This window comes from Narcine bancroftii, chromosome 6, assembly GCF_036971445.1.
Source record: "Narcine bancroftii isolate sNarBan1 chromosome 6, sNarBan1.hap1, whole genome shotgun sequence".
Classification (NCBI taxonomy): domain Eukaryota; kingdom Metazoa; phylum Chordata; class Chondrichthyes; order Torpediniformes; family Narcinidae; genus Narcine; species Narcine bancroftii.
This window is the reverse complement of record NC_091474.1, coordinates 69,358,107-69,381,216: the sequence shown is the minus strand read 5'-3', so window position 1 is coordinate 69,381,216 and position 23,110 is coordinate 69,358,107. Positions and strand designations below refer to the sequence as shown.

The 23,110-nt window shown below is 42.9% G+C and overlaps 1 protein-coding gene across 1 annotated transcript in view; it reads right to left on the bottom strand.

Moving 5' to 3' along the window:
• LOC138736174 (CUB and sushi domain-containing protein 1-like) overlaps positions 1-23,110 on the bottom strand; it is a 2,349,200-nt gene that overhangs the window by 484,068 nt on the left and 1,842,022 nt on the right. The window contains exons 33-34 of the mRNA XM_069885244.1: positions 19,979-20,092; positions 16,797-16,892 (exon numbers count right to left, since the gene is read on the bottom strand). Of these exons, the coding sequence (XP_069741345.1) occupies positions 16,797-16,892; positions 19,979-20,092 (210 nt within the window). The remainder of the gene's footprint in view (positions 1-16,796; positions 16,893-19,978; positions 20,093-23,110) is intronic.

Here is a 23,110-nt window from a genome sequence, read left to right as displayed (position 1 = left end):
ACGCTGTCTGTAAGGAATTTGTACCTTCTCCCGTGTCTACGTGGGTTTTCCCTGGGGGCTCCAGTTTCCTGCCATCATTGGAAACGTATCAGAGGGTGCAGATTAATTGGGTGTAAATTGGGCGGCATGGACCCAGGGGTCAAAGTGGCCTGTTACCATGCTGTATGCCTAAAATTCTGATCTATAAACATTTTGTTGGGCAGATTTGGAGTATTGTGTGCACCCTATAATAGAAAGCATTTGGAGGCTTTGGAGAGGATGCAGAAGACTCAAGAGCATTAGCTAAAGAAGAAGTGAGACAGAGGGTGAGGGGGTGACTGAACGAAAGTATATCAATTCAGGAGAGCCACAGGTAGGATGTCAGAACTAGAGGTCATTCACTTAAGGTGAGTGGAGAAAAGTTTGGGGGAGATGTCCATAGAGACATCCAGAGAGTGGAATGCATTGCCAGAGATGGTAGTGGAGGCTGGTCCAATATGAACTTTCAAAAGACCCTTAGACAAAAACATGGATATCAGGAAAATAGAGGGTCATGGGCTCTGAGGGAGGGAAGAGTTAGACTGATGCTGTGATTGGTTTATAGAGATCAGCACAACATTAAAGAGCAACAATCTTCTATGTTCAAATTTTCGAAACCGAGTTCTAGGTGCCTGGAACACACTGCCAGTGGAAGAAGTGGAAGCAGACAAGATAGAAACATGTAGCATATACATTTATACAAACACCTGAACAGGCAGGGAATTGGCCCATGCAGCCAGGTGTCCCGTTAAAATTGGTATTATGATCAGGACACAGGATGGGCTGAATGGCCTGTTCCTCTGCTAAAGTCCTTTCATTCTAGCAACACTCCCAAATGCAAACTAAATAAAATGGTGGATTCCACTTGGTCAAAAATGGGCCTTAACACTGTGAACTAAACAAAAAAGTTTCCAGCTGGGGCATGTTTTGCAACAATCCACCCAAGATTAAAGATTTATTTTATCATCAGTGTCCTATACATGAAATTCCCTTTTGCCAGCTGTAAGGCAGACAGATTCACCACCAGCAGAACTTGCCTGAAGTGCCTCTTACAGTCAGAGAAAGAGAAGCAAAAGAGGGTCCCCCTCCTCCCCACCAGAGTCACTGAGCATCATAGATTCTCCTCTAGTGCTTCTACAGCTTCCACAGCCACACAGAGTCCAGTCCAGACCAGTGGCAACCCGAGCTCCAGATATGAACCTTTAGACCTTTCAGCGCCCTCGGCACCTCCTCTCATCCGTGTTCCAACACCTGGTGCCCGTCTGGCCAGTTTCGAGCCAGTCTCCTGCAGGCCGCAGCCCGGCGCGAGTCTCCCAACAACAGTTTCCACCAGCACACAACTTCCTTGAGTTGCCAGCGTCCCGCCACATGCACTGGCCCCTCAGCCACGGAGCCCCCTCACTGCTCCTCCACCATGGTCACAGTACCGTGGGTTATCTCTTCTGCTGCTCTTTCTCAGAGGGGGGTGGTCTTCCCATTTTCTGGTACTCTGGTCCATTCCTCTGCTCCCCCAGAGTCTGCACCCCCTCATGGCTACTACTGATTAATAGGCGTCGCCATCTTGGGCGCAGACCCAGGGGTCGCGGGATCTCGAATAAAAATCAAGATCAGATTCACTGCACTTATGGATAATGGTGTCATGGAGTCATAGAGTCACATAGAATGGAAATAAGCTCTTAGCCCCAACATGCCCATGCCAACCAAAATGTCTCACCCACACGACCCACGGCCCTGTGTTTGGCCCATATCCCTCGAAACCCATCCTGTCCATGTACCTGTCAAATGTTGTCTTTGCAATGATACCTGCTCCAAACACCTACTTCAGTAGTCTGTTCCATAGACCCACCACCCTCTGTGCAAAAAATCTGTAACCCCTCTGGTTCCTGTAAAAGTTTCCCCCCTCTCCGTAAATCGATGTCCCTTGGTTATTGATTCCCCTATTCTGAGTAAAAGACCATTTGCTTTCACCCAATCTATTCTTCTCTTGATTTTGTATACTTCTGTAAGATCACCCCTCATCTTTCTTAACTCCAAGGAATAAAATCCCAGCTGGCTCTGCCTCTCCATGTTCCAGAGTCTTGGAAACTTCCTCATAAATCTCACTGTACCATCTCCAGCTAGACAATATCTTTCACGTAGCAAGGCATCCAACACTGAACACAATACTCCAAACGGGGCATCATCGATGTCATGCAACTGTGTCCTGCCAACTTCTACACTCAGTAAACTGACTGATAAGGCTAATATGCTGATAGCCTTTTTGACCACCCCACCTACCTGTGACATCACTTTCAAGGTAATATATACCTGTAGTCCAAGATCTCTCTGATCTGCAACACCTTTCAGATCCCTACCATTCACTGTGTGGGTCCTACCCATGTCAGAGGCTGGTCATGGCCAATATTAGCATGTACCTAAGCAATGATTGGACCCGCTGCTATTCGCCTCTCTTCACAATCAATCCATGACAGATGCAATATCATTGGCTCTTGTGACAGAGTATTTAGAGTTGGTTTGGGGAAATTTTTCAAGGAGCTTGCACACTCACATTTTAAATCACAGAATATTTGCAGGACTTTTCCAGAATGCTTTTTGCAGGAGGCAACAAAGTATGGACAGCAGGTTGCCTGGGTAAACATGTGATCTCTGCAGGCAGAGGAGAACAGTTTTGCTCTCAGAGAGGGAGGGTGTGAAACAGAGAGGAGTCACAGAAATTATTTCCAGAAGGACAAAGCTGGCAATCTTTGGAAGGCTGCCTGGTCAAAGGAAGAGACTGGTGGTGTGAAAAGTGACCTGAAAGAAAGAGGATCATCTGGAGATCCCTGAAGGGGGGCAAGTTTCGTCAGCAAGACTGATTGAGAAGGAATCAGTTGTGGATGTCCTGGAAAAGGAATCTCTCTCTGAAAACCAGCAAGAACCCTCCTGAGTGGTAACCATTTGCCTGTTAAGCACCAAAGACTGATGAACTTTGTTCATGCAAACTTCTGTGCACAGAACAAGAATTGCCTGCAACCAGTGAGATTGGACTATGATCCAAAGAACTTTTCTAATCTTAAATATACACTACACACACGTACGCTTAGTATTAGAGGGGGAATTAAGTAGGTTAAGTAATAAGTTAAAGTTTAATTTTGTTTTCTTGTTCAATTATAATTAAAAACTACTTTTGTTTAAGTAACCCTGTGTTGCAGTGCATAGCTATTGCTCCTGGTTTTTGGTGTCCTTTGGACTCCATAACACTCTCCATTCAGCTCTGTATCACCTTGAAAACAGCAATTCGTACATATGGCTGGTTTTCATCGACTACAGCTTGGCCTTCAACACCATTATTCTCTCAGTGTTGGTCAAGAAGCTACAAACTCTAGGCCCCTGAACTGGATCCTTGACTTTCTCATTAGAAGACCACTATCAGCACGAATTGGGAACAACTTCTTCTCCTCACTGATTTATCAACACAGGTGCATCCCAAAGATGTGTGCTTTGCCCAATGCTCTACTCATTATGCACCAATGATTCTGTAGCCAGGCACAATTCCAATGCCATCTACAAGTTTTCCGAAGACACCACAATTGTCGGCAGAAACACAAATGGCAACGAGGAAGCGTACAGAAGGGAGATCGTTCAGCTCGTTGAATGGTGTAACGGCAACAACCTTGCGCTTGACGTCAGCAAAACCAAGGAGATGATTGTGGACTTCAGGAGGAAGTCAGGGGAACATGACCCAGTCCTCATGAGGGCTCAGTAGTGGAGAGGGTTAAGAACTTCAGATTCCTGGGTATCAACATCTCCGAGGATCTGTCCTGGAGCCTCCAAATTGATTCAATAACAAAGAAAGCTTGTCAGCTGCTATACATTGTAAGGAGTCTGAGAAGATTCAGTATGTCACTGAAGACTCCTAATCCTCTACCCTCGGGAGAGCATTCTGGCTGGTTGCATCACTTACTGGAATGGAATGGAGGCACCAACTCTCAGGGCAAGAATAAAATCCAGAGGGTTGTTAGCTCAGCCTGTGATATCACAGGCACCAGACTTCACTCCATCGAGGATATCTACATGAAGCAGTGTCTTAAAAAAGCAACCTCGATCCTCAAAGCCCCCCACCATGCCCTCTTCATTCTGGTACCATCGGGGAAAAGGTACAGGAGTCTAAAGACGAGCACTCAGCGGCACATGGACATCTTCTTCCCCACTGCCATCAGATTCCTGAATAATCAATGAACCAAAGATACGGCCTTACTTTTTGTGCACAATTATTTTTATATTTTTTATAGTAATGTTATAAGATGGTTATAATGTGAATGTTTTCACTATGATTCTGCTGTAGACCCCGAATCTCATGGCTTGTTCATAACAATAAATCCTGATTATGAGACTTCCAAAATTGCATCACCTCATATTTCTCTGTACTAAATTCCATCAACCATTTGTCTCCCCACCTGCCCAACCAATCAGGATCATCCTGAAATCCAAGGCAACCATCTTCTTTGTCGACAATGCTAGATGCTCAGGTCATCCTTCTTTGGCTTGGCTCGTTGGTGACTGACAAGTCCAATGCAGGACAGGCAGGCACGGTTGCAAGGGAAAATTGGTTGGTTGGTGTTGGGTTTTTCCTCCTTTGTCTTTTGTCAGTGAGGTGGGCTCTGCAGTCTTCTTCAAAGGAGGTTGCTGCCCGCCGAACTGTGAGGCAACAAGATGCACGGTTGGAGGCGAGATCAGCCCACTGGCGGTGGTCAATGTGGCAGGCACCAAGAGATTTCTTTAAGCAGTCCTTGTGCCTCTTCTCTGGTGCACCTCTGTCTCGGTGGCCAGTGGAGAGCTCGCCCTAGAACACGATCTTGGGAAGGCAATGGTCCTCCATTCAGGAGATGTGACCCACCCAGCGCAGTTGGGTCTTCTGCAGCATGGATTCGATGCTTGCGGACTCTGCCAGCTCGAGTACTTCGATGTTGGTGATGAAGTCATTCCAGTGAATGTTGAGGATGGAGCAGAGACAGCGCTGATGGAAGCGTTCGAGGAGCCGTAGGTGATGCCGGTAGACGACCCATGATTCGGAGCCGAACAGGTCATCCACAAACTTGCTAATCATGCCAGGTACGTTTTCAGCCAAATCACGGATAGAGATGACAAACAGCAATGGACCCAGCTCCGAAACCTATAGCGCCCCACTAGTCACAGGCCTCCAATCTGGAAAAAAAAAACAACCTTCCACCATCACCAACTGCTTTCTGTTCAGAAGTCAATTTTTGAACTTTTCCTTGGCTCCCATGTGATCTAACCTTTCAAAGCAGCTTCCCATGCAGAGCCTTATTGAATGGCTTGCTGAATTCTTACTGCTCTGTCCTTGTCAGCCTGATTGAACAATTATTCAAAAACCTGGGACATTGCCTCCCAGTAACCAAACTGTGCTGACTATCCCCAACCAACCATTGTGCATCCAAGTATATGTACATCTTCTCCCTCAGATTACCCTAACCCTAACTTACCAACCACAGATGTGAGGTTCACTGGCTTTAAATCAAACTGTCAAAGATTATGTCTGACAAAGGATTTGGACATGCGGAATGGCACAGTCTTGCCGAGAGAAAAGGCTCCCTTAACTTAGTGAAGCACAGAAGTCTGCAGACACTGTGATCGTAGTTAAAAACACATCAAAATGCTGGAGGAATTCGGCCGGTCTCGCATGCGTGCATTTTGCCGACGTTTCGGGTGTGCGCCCTTCTTCAAGGAATAAGCAAAAAACAGGAAATCTCAGAATGGAAAGGGGGGAGGAGTCCAGACCAACAAAAGGGCTTAATTTAATCATATTAAATTATCATATGTGAGGTGATAATTGATCTTGTCTTTGTGAAAGGAGACGGAGGAAAGGGAGAGAGATCGAGTTGGGGGAAAGCAATGGGCGGTTTAACGAAAACCAAAGAAGTCGATATTAAGGTAATACAGTTGGAGGCTGACCAGTTGGAAGATAATGTGTTTTTCCTCCTATTCATGTGTGGTCTTTGTCTGGCAGTGCTTAAGACCATGGACAGACACGTCAGCAAAGGGAATGGGATGGGGAATAGAAAGGGGTGGCCACTGGGAGATCCATGCTATTGCGGCGGAGTGCCAAGGTGCTCAACAATGCGATCTTTCAGTCTGCGCCCAGTGTCTCCGATGGAGAGGAGACTACAGTGGGAGCAACGGATGCAGTAGATGACCCCTCCAGATTCACGTGAAATGTTGCTTTGCTTGGAAGTACAGTTTTGGGCCCCAAATGGTGCTTAGTGAGGAGGTGTGGGTGCAAATGAAGCATCTCCTGTCATCACAGGGGTAGGTCCCAAGCGGATGATTAGTGGGGAGAATGGAGTGTTCAAGGGAGTCTTAGAGGGAGCAGTCCCTGCAGAAGGTGGAGAAGAGAATATGTGCCTCGTGGTAGGATCATGTAGTAGGTGGCAGAAATGGTGGAGAAGAATGTGTTGGATGTGGAGGCTGGTGGGGTGGTAGGTGAGGACAGGAGGAATATTGTCCTTGTGGCATGTGGGGGCAGAGGGGGTCACGGCAGATGTGCAGGTAAGGGAGAATATGTGGGTGAGCACAAGTTGATGGTGGTAGAGGGAAAGTCGTGTTGCTTGAAGTAGGAGGACATCTCTGATGATCTGGCATGGAATTCCTCATCTTGGGTGCAGAGTGTGAGGACATGTTCTGCCAGACAGTGTAGGTTGGTGGTGGAAGAGGACAGGTTGGTTCTATTGTTCAGAAAGCAGCAAAGGGCTTTGATGCCTTCGATATGGGGAGTGGAGGTGTCTTGGAAATGAATTCCATGGTAAATAGAGGCAATTGATTCAGGGAACCTCAAGATGTTGAAGTGATGGAGGGAGAGTGAAGTGTCCTGGATGTAGGTGGGGAGGAACTTGGCCAGGGGAAACAAAACAGAGCGAAGGTATACGGAGGATGAACACACAGAAACAATGGGTCTGCAGAACAATTGGGTTTGAGGATCTTGGGTAGGAGAAAGAAACAGGCATACAGGTTTGGGAAACAATGAGGTTAGAAGCCATGCCAGGGAGGTGAGTGGAAGTGATGAGTTCAGAGATGGTGCGTGATACAGTGATTTGATGAGTTTTGGTGGGGTCCTGTTGGAGGTAAGTAAGAGGATGTGTCTGAGAGTTGTCATCCGGGTTCAGCCAGATAGAGGTCAGTGTATCAGACCACAACAGCACTACCCTTGTCTGCAGGTTTGATGGTGAGGTTCGGATTGATGCAGAGAATGTGTAAGGTCAGACATTCTGAGGGGGTGAGATTGGAATGAGTGATGGGAATGGTGAAGTTAATACAGTTGATGTCGCTGAAGCAGGTGAAGACCAGAATGATGTGTCCAGGAGAAGGAAGAGGTTTAAGGTGGGAGAAGGGATCTGTAGTGGGGGGTGTAAAATCGTGGTTCTGGAAGGTGGCATGGGGACAGAGCCGATGGATGAAGAGCTCAGCATCATGGCATGCGCGAAACTCATTGAGATGTGGGTGAAGGGGGATGAAGGTGAGACCTCTACTGAGGTCAGAGAGGGGAATGATGGAGGGAATGGTTAAGAGCAGGCAGGAGTTAAGGGGATTAATGGAGTGCAGGGTGACAGGGAGCAGAGTAGGATGGGGTATATCAGGAGGTGGAGGGTAGGAAAGATCTAAGGGAGGCAGGGAGGGGGAGTTGGGTAAGTCAGAAGGTGGAGGGAAAGAACCCCATGCATTTCCAGAGACAGGGTGGGAATCTGCAATGTGGGCTCAGTCCTGTAGGTTGCAGGGTCCAAGGTGGAAACCCACGTCTGAAGCTTGGTCCTGTAGGCCACCGGGTTGAGGGTGTAAGTTCATGTTGGAGGCCTGATCTTGTACATCACCGGGGCTGAGACAGAAAGCCGTGTCTGAAGCCTGGTCTTATGGGCCGACAGGTTCAGGGTGAAAGTTCATGTCATAGGTTCAGTCCAGTAAGTCACTGAGTTCATGTCGGCTCACACAACCTATCAAATTCTTCAGTGGAACTGGAGCAAGGTTCCCATTCATGTAAATAAAACTTTTGGGAAAGTTACCAGCAAGGGACCAACCAAAAGGAAGAATATAATAAGCTTCAAGCATCTTTTACTGGATGTAATTATCCTCTAAATCTACATAGTGAAATCTTTTCCAAATAGACTGCAAGAGGAGCTTTTTTTTAAAAAAGTCCACTGAATAGACAGATCAAGGAGAATTGGGGAGGTAAATAACGAAAGAGAGAATAACATTAAGGAATAGGCATTAGTAGAATCAGGAGATTGAGAATGAAGTGGAAACCCTCTCTGAGTGATATTTTTGGAAGAAGACTTAGTTCAGCAATGCTTCTGGTGGCTTCCAATGTAAATAGCAGGGCATCAGAGACTCAGGGGGCTGCAGATGCTGGAATCTGGAGTTAAAAAAAAATTTGCTGGATTATGTTAACCTTTATTTTAATGTTAAACTGTGGCAGCGCACATCGCTCGTGGCGAATTGGCCCCGCTTATATCGCTGCACCAGTAGGGCAGCTGCAGGAAGATGGCGCCGTCAGGGGACCTCAGTGCTTCATGGCTTAGGTCAAAGCACGTGCCTTGAGTGAATGTGATGATGTCACTGCCAGCTCGGGGGCGGAGCTCTCACCACCTTTAAAGGGCACGCGTGAAGTTTGAATAAACAGTTCAACTGAAACCTCGACCAAGTCCTGTGGTGTGTTTCTGTGTGTTTACCAGCCACTACAAAACTATATTTCTTTTATAAAAATGTCTTAGTAAATTATAGAGTTAAAATATTGCATTTGTATTTTTAGTACGTTAGCTGTAGGTTGGTAGAGGGTCATACACAGTTCACAACACATTTATAGAGAACCATCATTTTCAGAGAAGAGAGTTCATTCTCGGAGTCGACGTGTCTTGGTCAGACAGAGCTAATTGGTCTTAATTATTCCAGAACTGCTGAGGAAGCCATTTGTTTTTAATCAAAGCCACTTCAGCCTCTGGAACAGAGATGAGGTCAGAGTTTGTTATGGATATGGAATGGTTTAGAAGAAACGAACAGAATTTTGTTGGAAATAAAAGTGATGGTCATGTGGTTTCTAAGAATTAGGACTCACCTTTTGATGATGTAACAGTCACCTGATTTGCAGAAATATATTACCAAATTCAGACATTTTGAGTTCAGTTTTAGAAGAGTTCATTTGGAGAGTAAAGAAGTCAAAGCCCTGTGATAGATAGGGGTTGAAACCTTGTGAATGACAGGGTTGAGTTACAGTAACCTGAATTGATGCTGTTGTTGTGCGTTACTCCAGAGAAAAAGGGAACACAGAATCTGTGGCTTTTGAAATAAAGAAGACCATTTTGCTGTCTCTTTGGAAAAGAGGACAGATTTCTACTGGGTCTATTTTTGTGTGGCCACTTTGTTTAACTCTTGACTGGTTTGTGATTTCATCACGGAGAAAGACAACCACATTTGTTTAGCACTTGTCTGGGTTCTTCATGGAAGAAAATAACTATTGTGAGTAAAAAGGCCTGAAGACATAATGTTTAAAAGTGTTTTATAATTATTTCTGAACTGAGAATTTAAGACCTTCAAGCAAGACTAAAATTATGCTGAACTTTTAAAGAGTGACTTTTCAGAGTGGGAGTTTAATTATATACACACCCACACTCATACATTTACATTTGTGCATAGTGGACCTTATGTTTAGAGTTTAGTAAGTTTAGAGATAAATTTAAAAAAAACTCATGTTATTAATTGTATAATTAAACACTATTATTTTGAATTTGCCATTGTCTGGTGAATTTTCCATTGCTGTTCCAGTGTTAGTGCTAACAAAGTCCCTTTTGTCCCAAATATAATGAAAAAGGTAACATTATATTTGTAACATTATACAAACCCAATATTTTGACCAGTGCTGGAGCAAAGATAAAGAATTGTTGGCAAATCTAGTTGAAACTCTTCCTCCAGCAGATTTTTTTTCCTCCAAATGTGAATGATAAAATCACTGTTGGAAGTTGTTGAAAAGTCACCAAATAATAATACTACAATGTCACAGGCAAGAAGAGAAGATTTTAAGATTGGAACACCAGTTATCATGGGGAAATCAGCTTGTACATGAATTGAGCCAATCAAATCGGTTGAGACAGCCATGGGGAGGACTTCACAGAATGCATTTGTGATATCTTTCTTGAACAGCATATTATTATAACTTCAAAGGAACATGCTATCTTAGATCTGGGTCTTGCAAGGAGACAGGTAAAATTAATGATGTTGTGGGGATCGTCTCAGAAATGGTGATCACTGTATTTTCTCGTATAAAGTCAGGGTGGAATTGTGCAATTAAAGATCAGTGCATTATGCCAAAACAGGGGAGAATACAACAGGCTGAGGGAGGAGTGGGCTCGCACAGACTAAAACACATGGTAGAGCAGTTGAGAAAGAGTGACAACTTTTCAAAGAGATTTTCACCATACTCATCAAAGACAAAAAGGAAGGACAGTTAACATAGGGAGAGCCAGTCTAGGAAATCAAAGGATATAAAGAAAGGTATCAAATGACTGAAAAACGGTCATACCACTGTTTAAAAAAAGATGTTAGCAAAGTCTGTCATCAGGAAAATGTTTGCAGCTCTCGTGGAGGAAGAAATAGCAAAGTATCTGGAAAATAATTGTTACACTGGGCAGGCACATCACGGATTTAGCGAGGGAAGGTCATGTTTGATAAATGTATTGGCGTTCTTTGAGGAGAGTAATATGCTTGGATTTCTAGAAAGCGTTCAGTAAGGTGCCACGTAAAAGAATTATCTATACTATAAGGATACATAAAGAACTGATGGACCAATAGAACACAGAGAGTTGGAATAAATGGATGGTTCTCTTGCTGGCAATCAGTTGTGAATGGAGTGCCACCGGGCTCTGTGCTAGGCCCACAACTGTTTGCAATATACATACACCACTGATTTAGAAAAGGGGGATAAAGGCAGCACATCAAAGTTTGCTGATTACACTTGAGAAAGATTATGTTGTATTTTATATTGTATATAGATATGTTTTAAAGGATATAAATTGTAGCAAGTATTTTTTCAAGTGTAGGTCACATACAAACACTTCAAAACAGATCTAATTTAAAATACTTGAGCTCTGCTCAAGCCAGACAGTCTGCCTCCGAGAGCCTTTGCAAAAACTTTGAAGAGTGCCTACAGGGGCTTCACTAATGCATTGTTGTTTTGGAAAGCAACAGATGAAAGAACTCAAAGAATTAGGTTCGGAGCCATAGGTTGTCTGAGTTGGCTGTTCTAAGAGGGTCATGGGAAAATAGTTTTTTTTCTGAGGGGGCGAGAGAGAGAGGGAGAGAAAATTCAGTTCTATAGTTTTACAGTTCAGCAGCAGCAACTGGGACTGGAAAAGGACAAGCTGGCAAGCTTGTGGAAAATTTCCATTTGGAAGGCAGGTTGTGAGTTCAGTCTGGTCAAAACCCTTGTGGTCCATTCAAGAGGAGAGAATTGGCTGCCTAATGTTTCACTTGGAATAATGGAAACGAAAAGGAACTCTGTGGTGACCTGAAAGAAAGAGGTTATCATCTGGAAAACCCTGATGGGGCAAATTTCTTTGGCAAGACACTGACGTGGCTGATCTGAAGGAATCAGTTTGTGTCCAGCAAACAAAAAAAAATCTCTCTCTGAAAACCAACAAGAACCTTCCTGAGCGGTAACCATTTACCTTTCAAGCATCAAAGCCCGGTGAACTTTGTAAATGTTTAATTCTTTCCACTTTGGAAGGAAAATAGATCTGATTGGTTAAATGGTGAGATTGGAGCATTGGGTTGTGCAGAGGGACTTGGGAGTGTTTGTGCATAAATGACAAAAGGTTATTTTGCAGGTGCAACAGGTAATCAAGACTGCAAATTGGACATTGGCCTTCATTGGCAGAGAGATTGAATTTAAGAGAAGGCAGGTCCTGCTGCAACTGTAAGGGTACTGGTGAGGTTGCACCTCAAGGACAATGTGCAATTTTAGTCTGCTGACTTGAGGTGGGATATTCTGAGATGCAGAGCAGGTTTACCAGAGATGAGAAGGTTAGCCTATGCGGAGAGAATGAGTTGACTGGAACTGTACTTGCTGGAATTCAGAAGGATGGAAGTGCATCCTGTAAAAACATACAATCATGAAAGTGACAGATAAGACTGAGGCAGGAAAGTAGTTTTCACTGACTGATGAGACTAGAATTGGGGCCACATGGCTTCAAGAATCTGGAGAGTAGAATTTGGATGGAGATGAGGAGGAATTTCTTTTTTCCAGAGAGTGGAGATACTGAAGATGTTTCTTCCCAAGGAAACAGTTGAGGCTATCTTGTTAAATATAGTTAAGAGTTAGATAGAATTTTGGAAAGGAGGAGAATTATATATTATAGGGAAATGGAAAGTAGGTGGAGTTGACAGCCAGATCTCTGTACAGTATTATATATTTTCTCGATGAGAAGGTTTGATAGTTCAGATGGTCAACCTAATTCTTATGTTAAATTCTTATGTACAAGGCAAGGGACTGAAAATTCTGACAGGGAAAATCCAAAGAATAAGGGTTATGTTTAAAATGTATAATACTGTACAGAGGCAAACAAAATGGGGCTATTGCGAGCTCCAATTTCATTTTGTGTGAGTATCAATTTAAGGACTAGTAGTGACTGCAAAAATTCACAGTTGTGGAGAGACTGGGTGCAACAACTTGTACAGACTGGACCCAACTTTGCTACTTTGGAAAGAAGAAACATTTGTTGCTTTTTCCAAGGACACAGGTGATGAGAAAATATTGTGGGTGAAAAACTGAAGGAACACTAAAGACAACTAGCCATCTTATGGAACACTGAAGCAGAATGACTCTGTAAGAAAAGGACAATTCGGCTGATTCTGCATCAGGTGAATTATTGAACCACCATGACCAAAGGAAAGGTCACTTTGATTGACCCGTACCTGGGTTTTGAACACATTGTGTAAGTCACTCATTTAGTTTCCCCTCTGCAAGGAAAAGGAATTGTGACAACTATTTTTATGAAAGAATCTTTACTCTGGAAGAAACTCAACAAGGATTCATGAGTTTTCAGCAGTCCTGTCATTTGTAATTACCTCTGAGCATGAGTTTAAAAGCTTGCGATTTGACAAGGGATTTCTAAGACTGAACGTTGGAATGACTTTCCAGAATTGTGCCTAATCTGTAATGGTTTGGGTAACTCTCGCATGCACACGCGCACGCACACATTCATGCATAGTTTGGGTTGATTTGTCATATTATTAGTAGTTATTTATTAAAAAAATGTTTTAAAAGAAAAAAATATAATATTGCCTTGGTGAATTTCTTTTGCTGTTGGTCTGCCATTTAACAAGACTCAGAAAAGTGGCTGAGCTCTCATTTCCCTCCTTTGGTTATTTGTATCACTGGCAAGATCAGCGTTAATGGCTTAGAAAGAAGGAGGTGTGCCAATTTAACTGTAGTGATTCATTAAATGAAAGTTCTCCTGCAATGCTTTCGGATTGGGACTTCCAAGATTTAGATCTGACGACAATTCAGGATTGGGGGATATTTTCCAACTCAGAATGGCGCGCAATTTGAATGAGCAGTCGCAGAGTATGGCATTTCCCATTACTCTTCTTCCAACGTGGGCTTGGGAACTGCTGTTGAAGATGCTTGGGCAAATGCAAGGCAGGAGTACTTTTGTCCAGGAGGCTGTCATTGACAGGGAGGGACCTTAGACCAAAGAAGCAGAACTTGGCCTTGCTTAGTGTGTCACCCAGAAATTAGCAGAGAAGCTGGATAATTTGTATTAGGTGCCATTCAGAAGAATGTATGAACATTTATTTGTAAGAATGGTAATAAAAGAGAAGGGCAGTGAAAAGAAAAGCCAGACCTTTGAGGAACAGCACAGATTTAAAACAAAACAGAAAGTATGATCTTGAGAAAAGTTATTTCACTTCCAACTCCTATTTAGCAATAAAAATCTCAATTCAAATGATTAATACTATAATTCTTGGGAATCGGTGATTCCTTACTTATGCAAATCAAAGAACTCAAAATATTCCTGGGGGAATATTTCCTCATTTGTCACTAATTAAGTGGGCAGGAAGAATATGGTCAAAAAGACCATGAGTGAAACTCTTACAGTTATTGGTCAAATAAGTCACATATACAAATCCACCGAGTCTATGAATTCGACAGCTGGGACTGATTTCTCACACAGGGCTTTGGAAATAATGTCACATCTTCCTGCCAATACTCTGCAGAATGCAGCCTCCCAACTACCGCAGATTAGATTGCTGTAAAGGTCACAGTTTTCAATGCTGGTGTGTGTGGCCACGAGAAGAGAAATCAGTTTAAAAAAATGCTGTATTTTGACATCAATTATTCTTCCCTATCCTTCAGTTAATGTTACATACTGCAGTCACATAAAACTGAAATCAGTGCTGTGTAAAAGTGAATGCCAAATAAGGTCAACCTGGAATAGAAGGTGATAAATAAAATGATTGACTTTACAGGGCAGGTTATTGCACTTGTTCACTTGCTATTCTCAGAGGCATTTATAAGTCTTAACTGGCAGGCCAATAGGTATAATCATTCTGTCCTGCGTATTTTTGCAAGGAACTGTAAATTCAGATGGAAGGAATCATAAAATGGCTCAGAAATTTATCATTGTTAATGAGGGTGTTTGGACGGTGACATTTCTTCTTGTTCCTTGTCGTTTGGTATTATCCAAGTACAAACAATTGCAATTACGGAGCCCCAAGTATCCCCAGATTCACATTTCTTCTGCTTTTAAAGCAGAAGGTGATAAATACCCTCCCCCACCTCACTGAGGTCTCAGCTGCTCTTCAGTTAATAGAAGACTGTGCAGTGCTTGTTGCTATGGGGGAATTTAACATTGATGCTCAAAACAATTAAAAAAAACAAGGAAAACGAGCTCTACGTAACAGAGGGCAAGAATGAATAGAATAAAGTGGCATGTGCAACATATTCTAATGTTTATCCCACACATCCCCACCCTTGAGAGGGAAGGGGAGGTGTAGAGAGGATAAGATTGGAGGATGACAGTCAGTGCCTTGTAAAAAAATGGATGTTCCAACAACAGCCCCTGCACAATTTCTCCCCACAGGTGCAGGCATTCGCCCCCATGGGCAGTACTCTGTTGCCTTGGGTTAGGCAATGCCTTTGACAACCATTTGTCAGAGAGTGCCATGCAGCATGCATGGGTAACATTAACGTTTGTGGTTGAACCAGCTCTGCACACGAACCCTAACACGTGTCCTTTTCCTGAGCAACTGCAAATGTAATTGAACAGCATGCAATCATGAGGTGACATCCTTCTAATCACATTGTGGAAGGAAGCTCTTCCATCCAACAGCTGAAGATGGTTGGACCCAAAAGCCCCTTCAGTGCTCTCCTGGGGCTGCAATGATTGACCTTCATTACCACAGCCATTTCCTGATGAAAGAGGCCCAACTAACTCCAAACTCTGAAGTGTTATATACATTGACATCTTAAACGATTGGAAAAACATGCTGTTTGAAGTGTACTCATTGACCTTGACCACGCATGCAAAGTTCGGCATCTGATCCTGATAGCTTGACTCCAACTAATCATCACCTTGCTAACTGCCGCATCCATTTGTCCAAAGGGCCTTTTGTCTGCGTTCAGATAGACACCTCCTCTTCCAAGATCTCAACTGAAAACCCTGGAACCCACCTGTGGCGTTTTACCCGTTATATTTACTACCTGTCAACAGCAATGTACATTCTCATTGATAAAAAAAAAACCAAGCATCTGTTGTGTTGTTAGAATTGTCCACATATTGAAATGAATGGGCAGCAAGGTTATGGTGAGTTATCTCCATTGTGCTCAATGGTTTAATTGCACAAGGGCAACTCATGCAGATAATCATCCATTGCCTTAATATGCCAATGACTGAGATATCCATCAACTCTTTGAGAGAGGTGAGGCAGAAAGAGAGCAACTTACCAGCAAATCCGTTCCAATGCAAATTGGCTTTAAGGGCTTTGAAGAAAATGTAATGTTTCCAAATTACTTGCAAGAATGACAGCTGCTTACAAGTGAACCAAATGACCACCCCTCTAACACAACCCACTGCCAGATTTCAATGTTATGTTTCTATTTGTGCAATAACGTTTCACTTGGAATAAATGAATATAAATGGGAGTGACTTGAGTGAATCCCAACTTCAGCAAAGGTTGAATTGATCTAGAGAAGATAGGCTGCAGGATTTTGAATAACTTTTCTTATAACTATTTAAATACTGCATTTAATATTAGCCTTAATACAGACTCAACTACAAAGCAGAGACAATTTAAATCATGTCACTTCTTTCTGTATCATGAGCACATGGGTTAGAAACAAATAAAACAGTGGGCAATCCCAGGTACTCTGAGATAACATTAAATACATTGAAGAACAGATACATGGACATAAACAAAATGATTTGACAGATTTACTTTTTGAGAAAGGTACTTCATTTTCTCCCCCCAGTTATCCAGATGTTCCTCTCTGGTAATACCTTGGCAAGTGCCAATAAGTTTGAAAGTAAGAATGTTATGTTTCAGAGGCTTATCAAACTCATATCACTCATCACTAAGAATAGGTCTTCGAGAATGGGATGGCGTTTAAGGATTACTCACTCAAGGTGAAAGTGCACTTGGAGAACGTGATTTTTATGCATATTGTACACCATGGAAGATGCATTTGAGCCACCCCACCAACCCCCCTTCCACAAGAACAATCAACTTGAATCCTTTACCTTGATAAACAAAGTGAAAACCCTTTGATGATGCTCCACTCTTCGCGCTGAATCTGAGCAAAATGTGGTTTGATGTCGCCAGAGGCAAAGTTTCTCCTGAGGAACAAAAGTATCAAAATTGGGGACAGAGAAAATAGTTATTCTGAACAGCAAATGAGACCAAAGGCCTCAAATTTGCTTTCACCTTTACGGAAACATCTGTGTAAAGTGGGTGGAGGAAAGTTCGGAGGAGATGTCACTGAATGTGGTGAATGCCCAGAATGTATTGCCAGGGGTGGTGATGGTGGAGGTTGGTTAAATGGGGACATTTAAAAGACTCTTAGATAGGCTTATGGGTTTGAAGTAATGGAGGGTTACGGATTGCAAGGGAGGGAAGGGTGCCACAGGCAAATCCCTCCCCACCATCAAGAACATATACAGGGAACACTGCCATGGGAGAGCAGCAAGAATCATCAAGGAACCACACCACCCAGCACATGCTCTGTTCTCGCTGCTGCCATCAGGAAAGGGGCACGTCTCGCACCACCAGGTTCAGGAACAGCTGCCACCCCTCCACCATCAGACTCCTCAATGACAAACTCAATAAGGGCTTTTACTTGTGTACTTAATTCTCTCTGTAATTGCATTGTTTGTTTACATTCATTATCTGTTTATAGTTCTTTATTTGTTTACATGTATACATTGTGTACAGTTATTTTGCACTACCAATACAAGGTAATTCTGCCTTGCCCGCAGAAAAAGGAAACTCAGGGTTGTACGTGAAATCATGTTTGTGCTCTGTCAATAAATCTGAACCTGAAATGTTGCATGGAGCAGATTGATACAACATTGTGGGCTGAAGAGACTGCTGGACTGTTCCATGTTCTATTCAGTTAAAAGTCCTTCCACAGGATGGCCATTTATTAAATATATCACCAATTCAATAATAAATCAGAACTCATTGCAGCATGTAATTACACTAACTTGCAATGGTAATTAGGATTAATTGCTTTGCCCCAATGTGAGATGAGGCAATGGAAGATGATGGGAGTGAAAGCCGAAATGTCAGTGGTTCCCTTTCCACAGATGCTACCCATCCATCCTGCTCTTCCCCAAGTGCATTATCAGTGTCCATTGTTGAACTCTACTGTTAGGTCCACACTGTAACCACATCTCTCTGAAAGCAATGCACCATCATTTTTGTTTTTCATTTCAAATTTTCAGCATCTGTGGAGTTTTTTTAAAGGTTTTAATTTACAACTGAACAGGTTACAATCTTCAGGAAAGCAATTTTGGAGAAATAATCAATTCAGTAGGAATAAAAAAGAATCCAAATAAAAAATGAATGCTGCCTTGATAATAACAAAAAAAAAAGATTTTTTTACTTCATATTTTTAAACAGAGAACATACTGAACTGAATAGAATTTTAATTTGGAAATCTTTTCGAAGTATTGGGTAAAGCCCTGGTTGCTTGGAGGGTTTTGGAGAACAGAGAAACTTTGCAGTTCAAGCAGGTACAGTACAACTTTGATTATCCAAAATGGTCAGGACTGGGCCTATGTTGGAGAAACAGTTTTTTCAGATACTGGTCAGTTTTTAAAAACAGTCCAGTGTTTAAAATACAACAAACAACAAGGGTAGGCTTTTTAAGCATTAAAATAATGTTTAAATCTCTCTCTCAAAAAAAAATGCTGGCCACTGCCGATCACCGACACCTCCCCACAAAGGCCCTGCTCCAACTGAGAGTCCAAGGTCCCTGTTCCTACCCTGGAGCCCGAAATCCCTGGTCAGGTCAGCTCCAAAATAATTTTGGATAAATGAGGATTTCTGATTTATTTCACATATCCCCATTTCTCTGAATTAAAAAAAAAATTCAGGTAAATAAGGATTTTGAAGAATCCGATTTTGGATAATCGGAGCTCACACTTTCAGAAAGATGTGATTAATTGAGAGTGGAATGCAGTCTAAACTAGAGGGCAGAGGCTTTAGGTGAGCATGGAAAAAATTAAAAGGAACCTGATGTTTAGAAAATATTTGTGAGATCGCACTTGGAGTATTGTGTGCAGTTTTGGCCATCACACTGCAAGGAAGATGTGGTTCATTAAGAGAGGGTGCTGTCTAAAACAAAGAGCAAAGATTTGCAGTGAGAGGTGAAAGATTAAAAGGGTACCCGATGTTTAAGAGACATTTGCACATGGACATGGATGGAAAAGGGGCCAAGCACAAGCAAATGGGTCTGGGTGAGGTTGGCATCTTGGCTTGCAAGATGTGCTGCAGAAATTCCAGCTCTTCATTCTCATGTGATGCACGTGAAAATAGGTTAGAAGGCCATTCGGCCCTTCAAGCCTGCCCTTCCACTCTGTATGATTTGTGCCAGTACTGACCAAGTTGATTACAGCTTAATATTTCAATGCTGCATTTTACTACATTTTTAAATGATTATTAATTAATGTGAAAATCAAATGGAGTGTAGGAAAGGGTTCTCTTCACCTTTTCTTTTCCCAAACACATCTTTCCTATCTGAGATCCATCGAGATTGCAGCATCCCCTTCTTCTCATCCCTCTGTTACCTAGACCACCTCCTGCTGAGGCAAGCAAGTCTCCTGCTTTCCACAGTGGGAGGTGAAATGGTTAGCATAACAATGAACACAATATTATTGCAGTGCCAGCGGCCTGGTTTTGGCACTGATGCTGGCTGTGAGGAGTTTGCATGTTCTCCCTACACCTGTGTGGATTTCCCCCTGGTGCTTTGGTTTCCTACCATATTTCAATGACGTGCAGGGTCAGAGGGTAAATTGGTCACATGGGTTTATTTAGGGTGACGTGAGTGCATTGGCCGGAAGAGCATATTATCGCGTTGTACCTATCTAAAATAAATACTGATGAACTTTCTGGTTGCGATTCCCAAGATTGTCGCTGGAGCATTTTATTTGGGAACAATCTGAGAGGCAGATCTGCATTCCACCATTTTACAGATACTGTGAATTGGTTATTAAATGCTATGATTTTTCTTCAGCAATTTAGAAAGTTAGAACCACAGAACACAACAGCACAGAGAACAGGCCATTCGGCCCTTCTCCTCTGTGCCAACCACTATTCCGTTAGCCTCCAGACCTCTCCCATCCATGTACCTATCCAATCTATTTTGAAAACTCAAGATCGAGCCTGCATTCACCACATCAGAAAATGTTAAAACTGTTACCGGAGTGCGATCCTGAAAGAGAACCAAGAAGTCTGGCTTGCTCACTCTGCCCATCAAAGAGTTCCACCATGTCATTCACGGCTGTCTGAAAATGTGCAAATTGCCCAAAGACCACTGCAAAAGTAAAAACAAGAAGAGACGTGATAAGAAGCAGCACCATTGAACATTAGAATGAAGACAAACATTAATTCATTCTGCTCTTAAATTCTTTCTTTTCCCACCTTTTTGTGCATTATTCTGGGGCTTGAGTGATGATGTGACAGCCCTAAATTCATGCAATGTTGACATTTTAAGTTCACTTGACCTTCAATTAATGAAGCAGCAGGTCCGGTAATTATCTCTCAGAAAGCAACACTTCCATGGAGAATGTGCAGTACAATACCAGTTATTGTGATGCTTCATTTTGCTTTCCACCAATTAAGATCTTGACTCAACCATGAAATTTAGGGATTATTTTGATCAGAATCATTTAGGTTTCTCGTTTCTGGTTTAGTTCTATTTTAGAAGCAAAATATCTGCTTCACATATCAAGCACAATGTTAAACAGCTCTGAGGTGAACATTTGCTGAAAAACACAACCCACACCTTCTCTTTTGAAGAACTGATACCTTTGTTATATACAAGAGAACAGCACATTCTTTGGCCCACTATGTCTATGCCAATTGTAGGGCCAGCCAAATCTAATCCCATCTCCATGTATATGGTCTGTTTCCCTCCATTTCCTGTCCCTTCATGCATCTGCATAAATATTTCTCCCCATTGCTGTTGTATCTGCTTCTATGACCTCATCTGGAGCACACACCAGTGTGACAGAGTATTTAGAGGTGGTTTGGGAGGAATTGTTAGAGCAGCTTGCACACACACACACACAGATTTTAAAACACCGAATATTTGCAGGACTTTTGGAGAATGTTTTTTTGCAGGAAGCAACAAAGTAGCAAGTCAGCAGCTTGCCTGGGAGAGCATGTGATCTTTGTAGGCAGGGAGAACAGTTTTGCTCTCAGAGAGGGAGGGTGTAAAGCAGAGAGGAGACAGAAATCAGTTCCAGAGGGACAACCTGGCAAACTTTGGAATGCTGCTGGTCAGAGGAGATTGGCAGTGTGACCTGAAAGAAAGAGGATCATCTGGAGAACCCTGAAGGGGGCAAGTTTCGTCAGCAAATCTGATTGAGAAGGAATCAGTTGCACATGTCCTGGAAAAGGGATCTCTATTTGAAAACCAGCAAGAATCCTCCTGAGTGGTAACCATTTGCCTGTTAAGCACCAGAGACTGATGAACTTTGTTCATGCAAACTTCTGTGCACAGTACAAGAATTGCCTGCAACCAGTGAGATTGGACTATGATCCAAAGAACTTTTCTAATCTTAAATATACATTACATACACCTCTGCTTAGTATTAGAGGGGGGATTAAGTAGGTAGATAGATTAAATAAGTAGGTTAAGTAATAAGTTAAAGCTTAATTCTGTTTTCTTGTTCAATTATAATTAAAAACAACTTTTGTTTAAGTAACCCTGTGTTGTGATGCATATGTATTGCTGGTTTTGGGGTCCTCTGGACAGCATAACACCAGGCTCCCACTAGTCACTGTGCCAAAAGATCGCCTTTAACTTAAAACTATTCCCTTCTCCTTTGTGAGGTGTGAGAGGAGATTCGGCATGTCACCAAAGACTCAAACTTCTACAGGTAGACCGTGGAGAGCATTCTGGCTGGTTGCATCACTGCTTGGTATAGAGGTTCCAACTCTCAGGACAAGAATAAGTGCAAGAGGGTTGTTAACTCAGCCTGCGGCATCACAGGCACCAGACTTCATTCCATTGAGGACATCCACATGAGGCGGTGTCTTAATAAAGTGGCCTCTCTCCTCAAAGACCCCCCACCACCCAGGCTAGGCCCTCTTCTCTCTGCTACCATCGGGGAAAAGGTACATGAGCCCAAAGACGAGCACTCAGTGGCACAAGAACAGCTTCTTCCCCTCCGCCTTCAGATTCCTGAATGATCAATGAACCATAGACATTGCCTTATGTTGATATTTTTTTGCTCATATAAAATGATGCTGCTGCAAAACAACAAATTTTGTGATATGTTCATAACAATGTATTGTAATTCTCTCACCGGTCATTATGTACTGACCCACCCAGTCTGCCCGCTCCTTATTTTCCATCTGGACACCCTCCAACCAGATTCACTTTACAGCTTTCCACTACACCTGCTCACCTTTTCTGCCTGTCCAGTTCTTCCAGCTAGTCCTCCTCCCCCTCATTTGCTGCTGTCCTCTCCCTCCTTTCTCCACCTATCATCTCCTACCTCTCCAACCCCCTTCCCTCCTCCCTCCCACTCTTTTGTTCGGACTCCTGCTGGCAGGAGGCTCAAGCCCGAAATGTCGGTTCAGTATCTTTCCCTTTGCTACATAAAGGGCATTGCTTGACCTGCTGAGCTTCTCCAGCTCTGTGTGTGTTTTGATGCAGTACATTACTCAGTTGTTCTGCATTCTGATGGGGCATCATGGTGGTATGGCTATTCAGCTCCTGTCTCACTGCTTCAGGAGTGCAGGATCCTCCCTGACCACCTCCCCCAACTGATGACCTATCCTGGACCCACAACACCCACTCATCGCCCCTGCCTACAATTCCTCAGGAGGTTGAAGAGGGCAATGCTACCAGCCCCCATCTTGACAACATTTTACAGGAGTACAATTGAGAGCAGACTGTCTGGTCATTTAATTGTGTGGAAGATTAGCTGCAAAGCATTGGACCTAAAATCTACACAGAGACTCATCAAAATGTCTAAGATAACTGGGGCCTCCCTTTCCTCCATTGACAACTTTCACCAGTAAAGTTACTTCAGTGGGGTACAAATAACACTGGACAACAAAGACTTTGCATCCTGAGCATTTTGGACTGCTAATCACAGAACTCACCTTAAAATTATGTAAAATTATCTATCATGTATAGTTTTTATATAGATATAACCACTTTTTTTGTGATTTCCTATCATATTTTCAGACACTAGTATATTGCTCACAAAGCAAGCTGTTTTGCTCAGTCCAAGCATGGCTGGTACACACTCATGGCAGATGTACAAATGTTGTCTTACGCCTGGTCAGGATAGATGTAGACAGGCTGTAAAGCAGT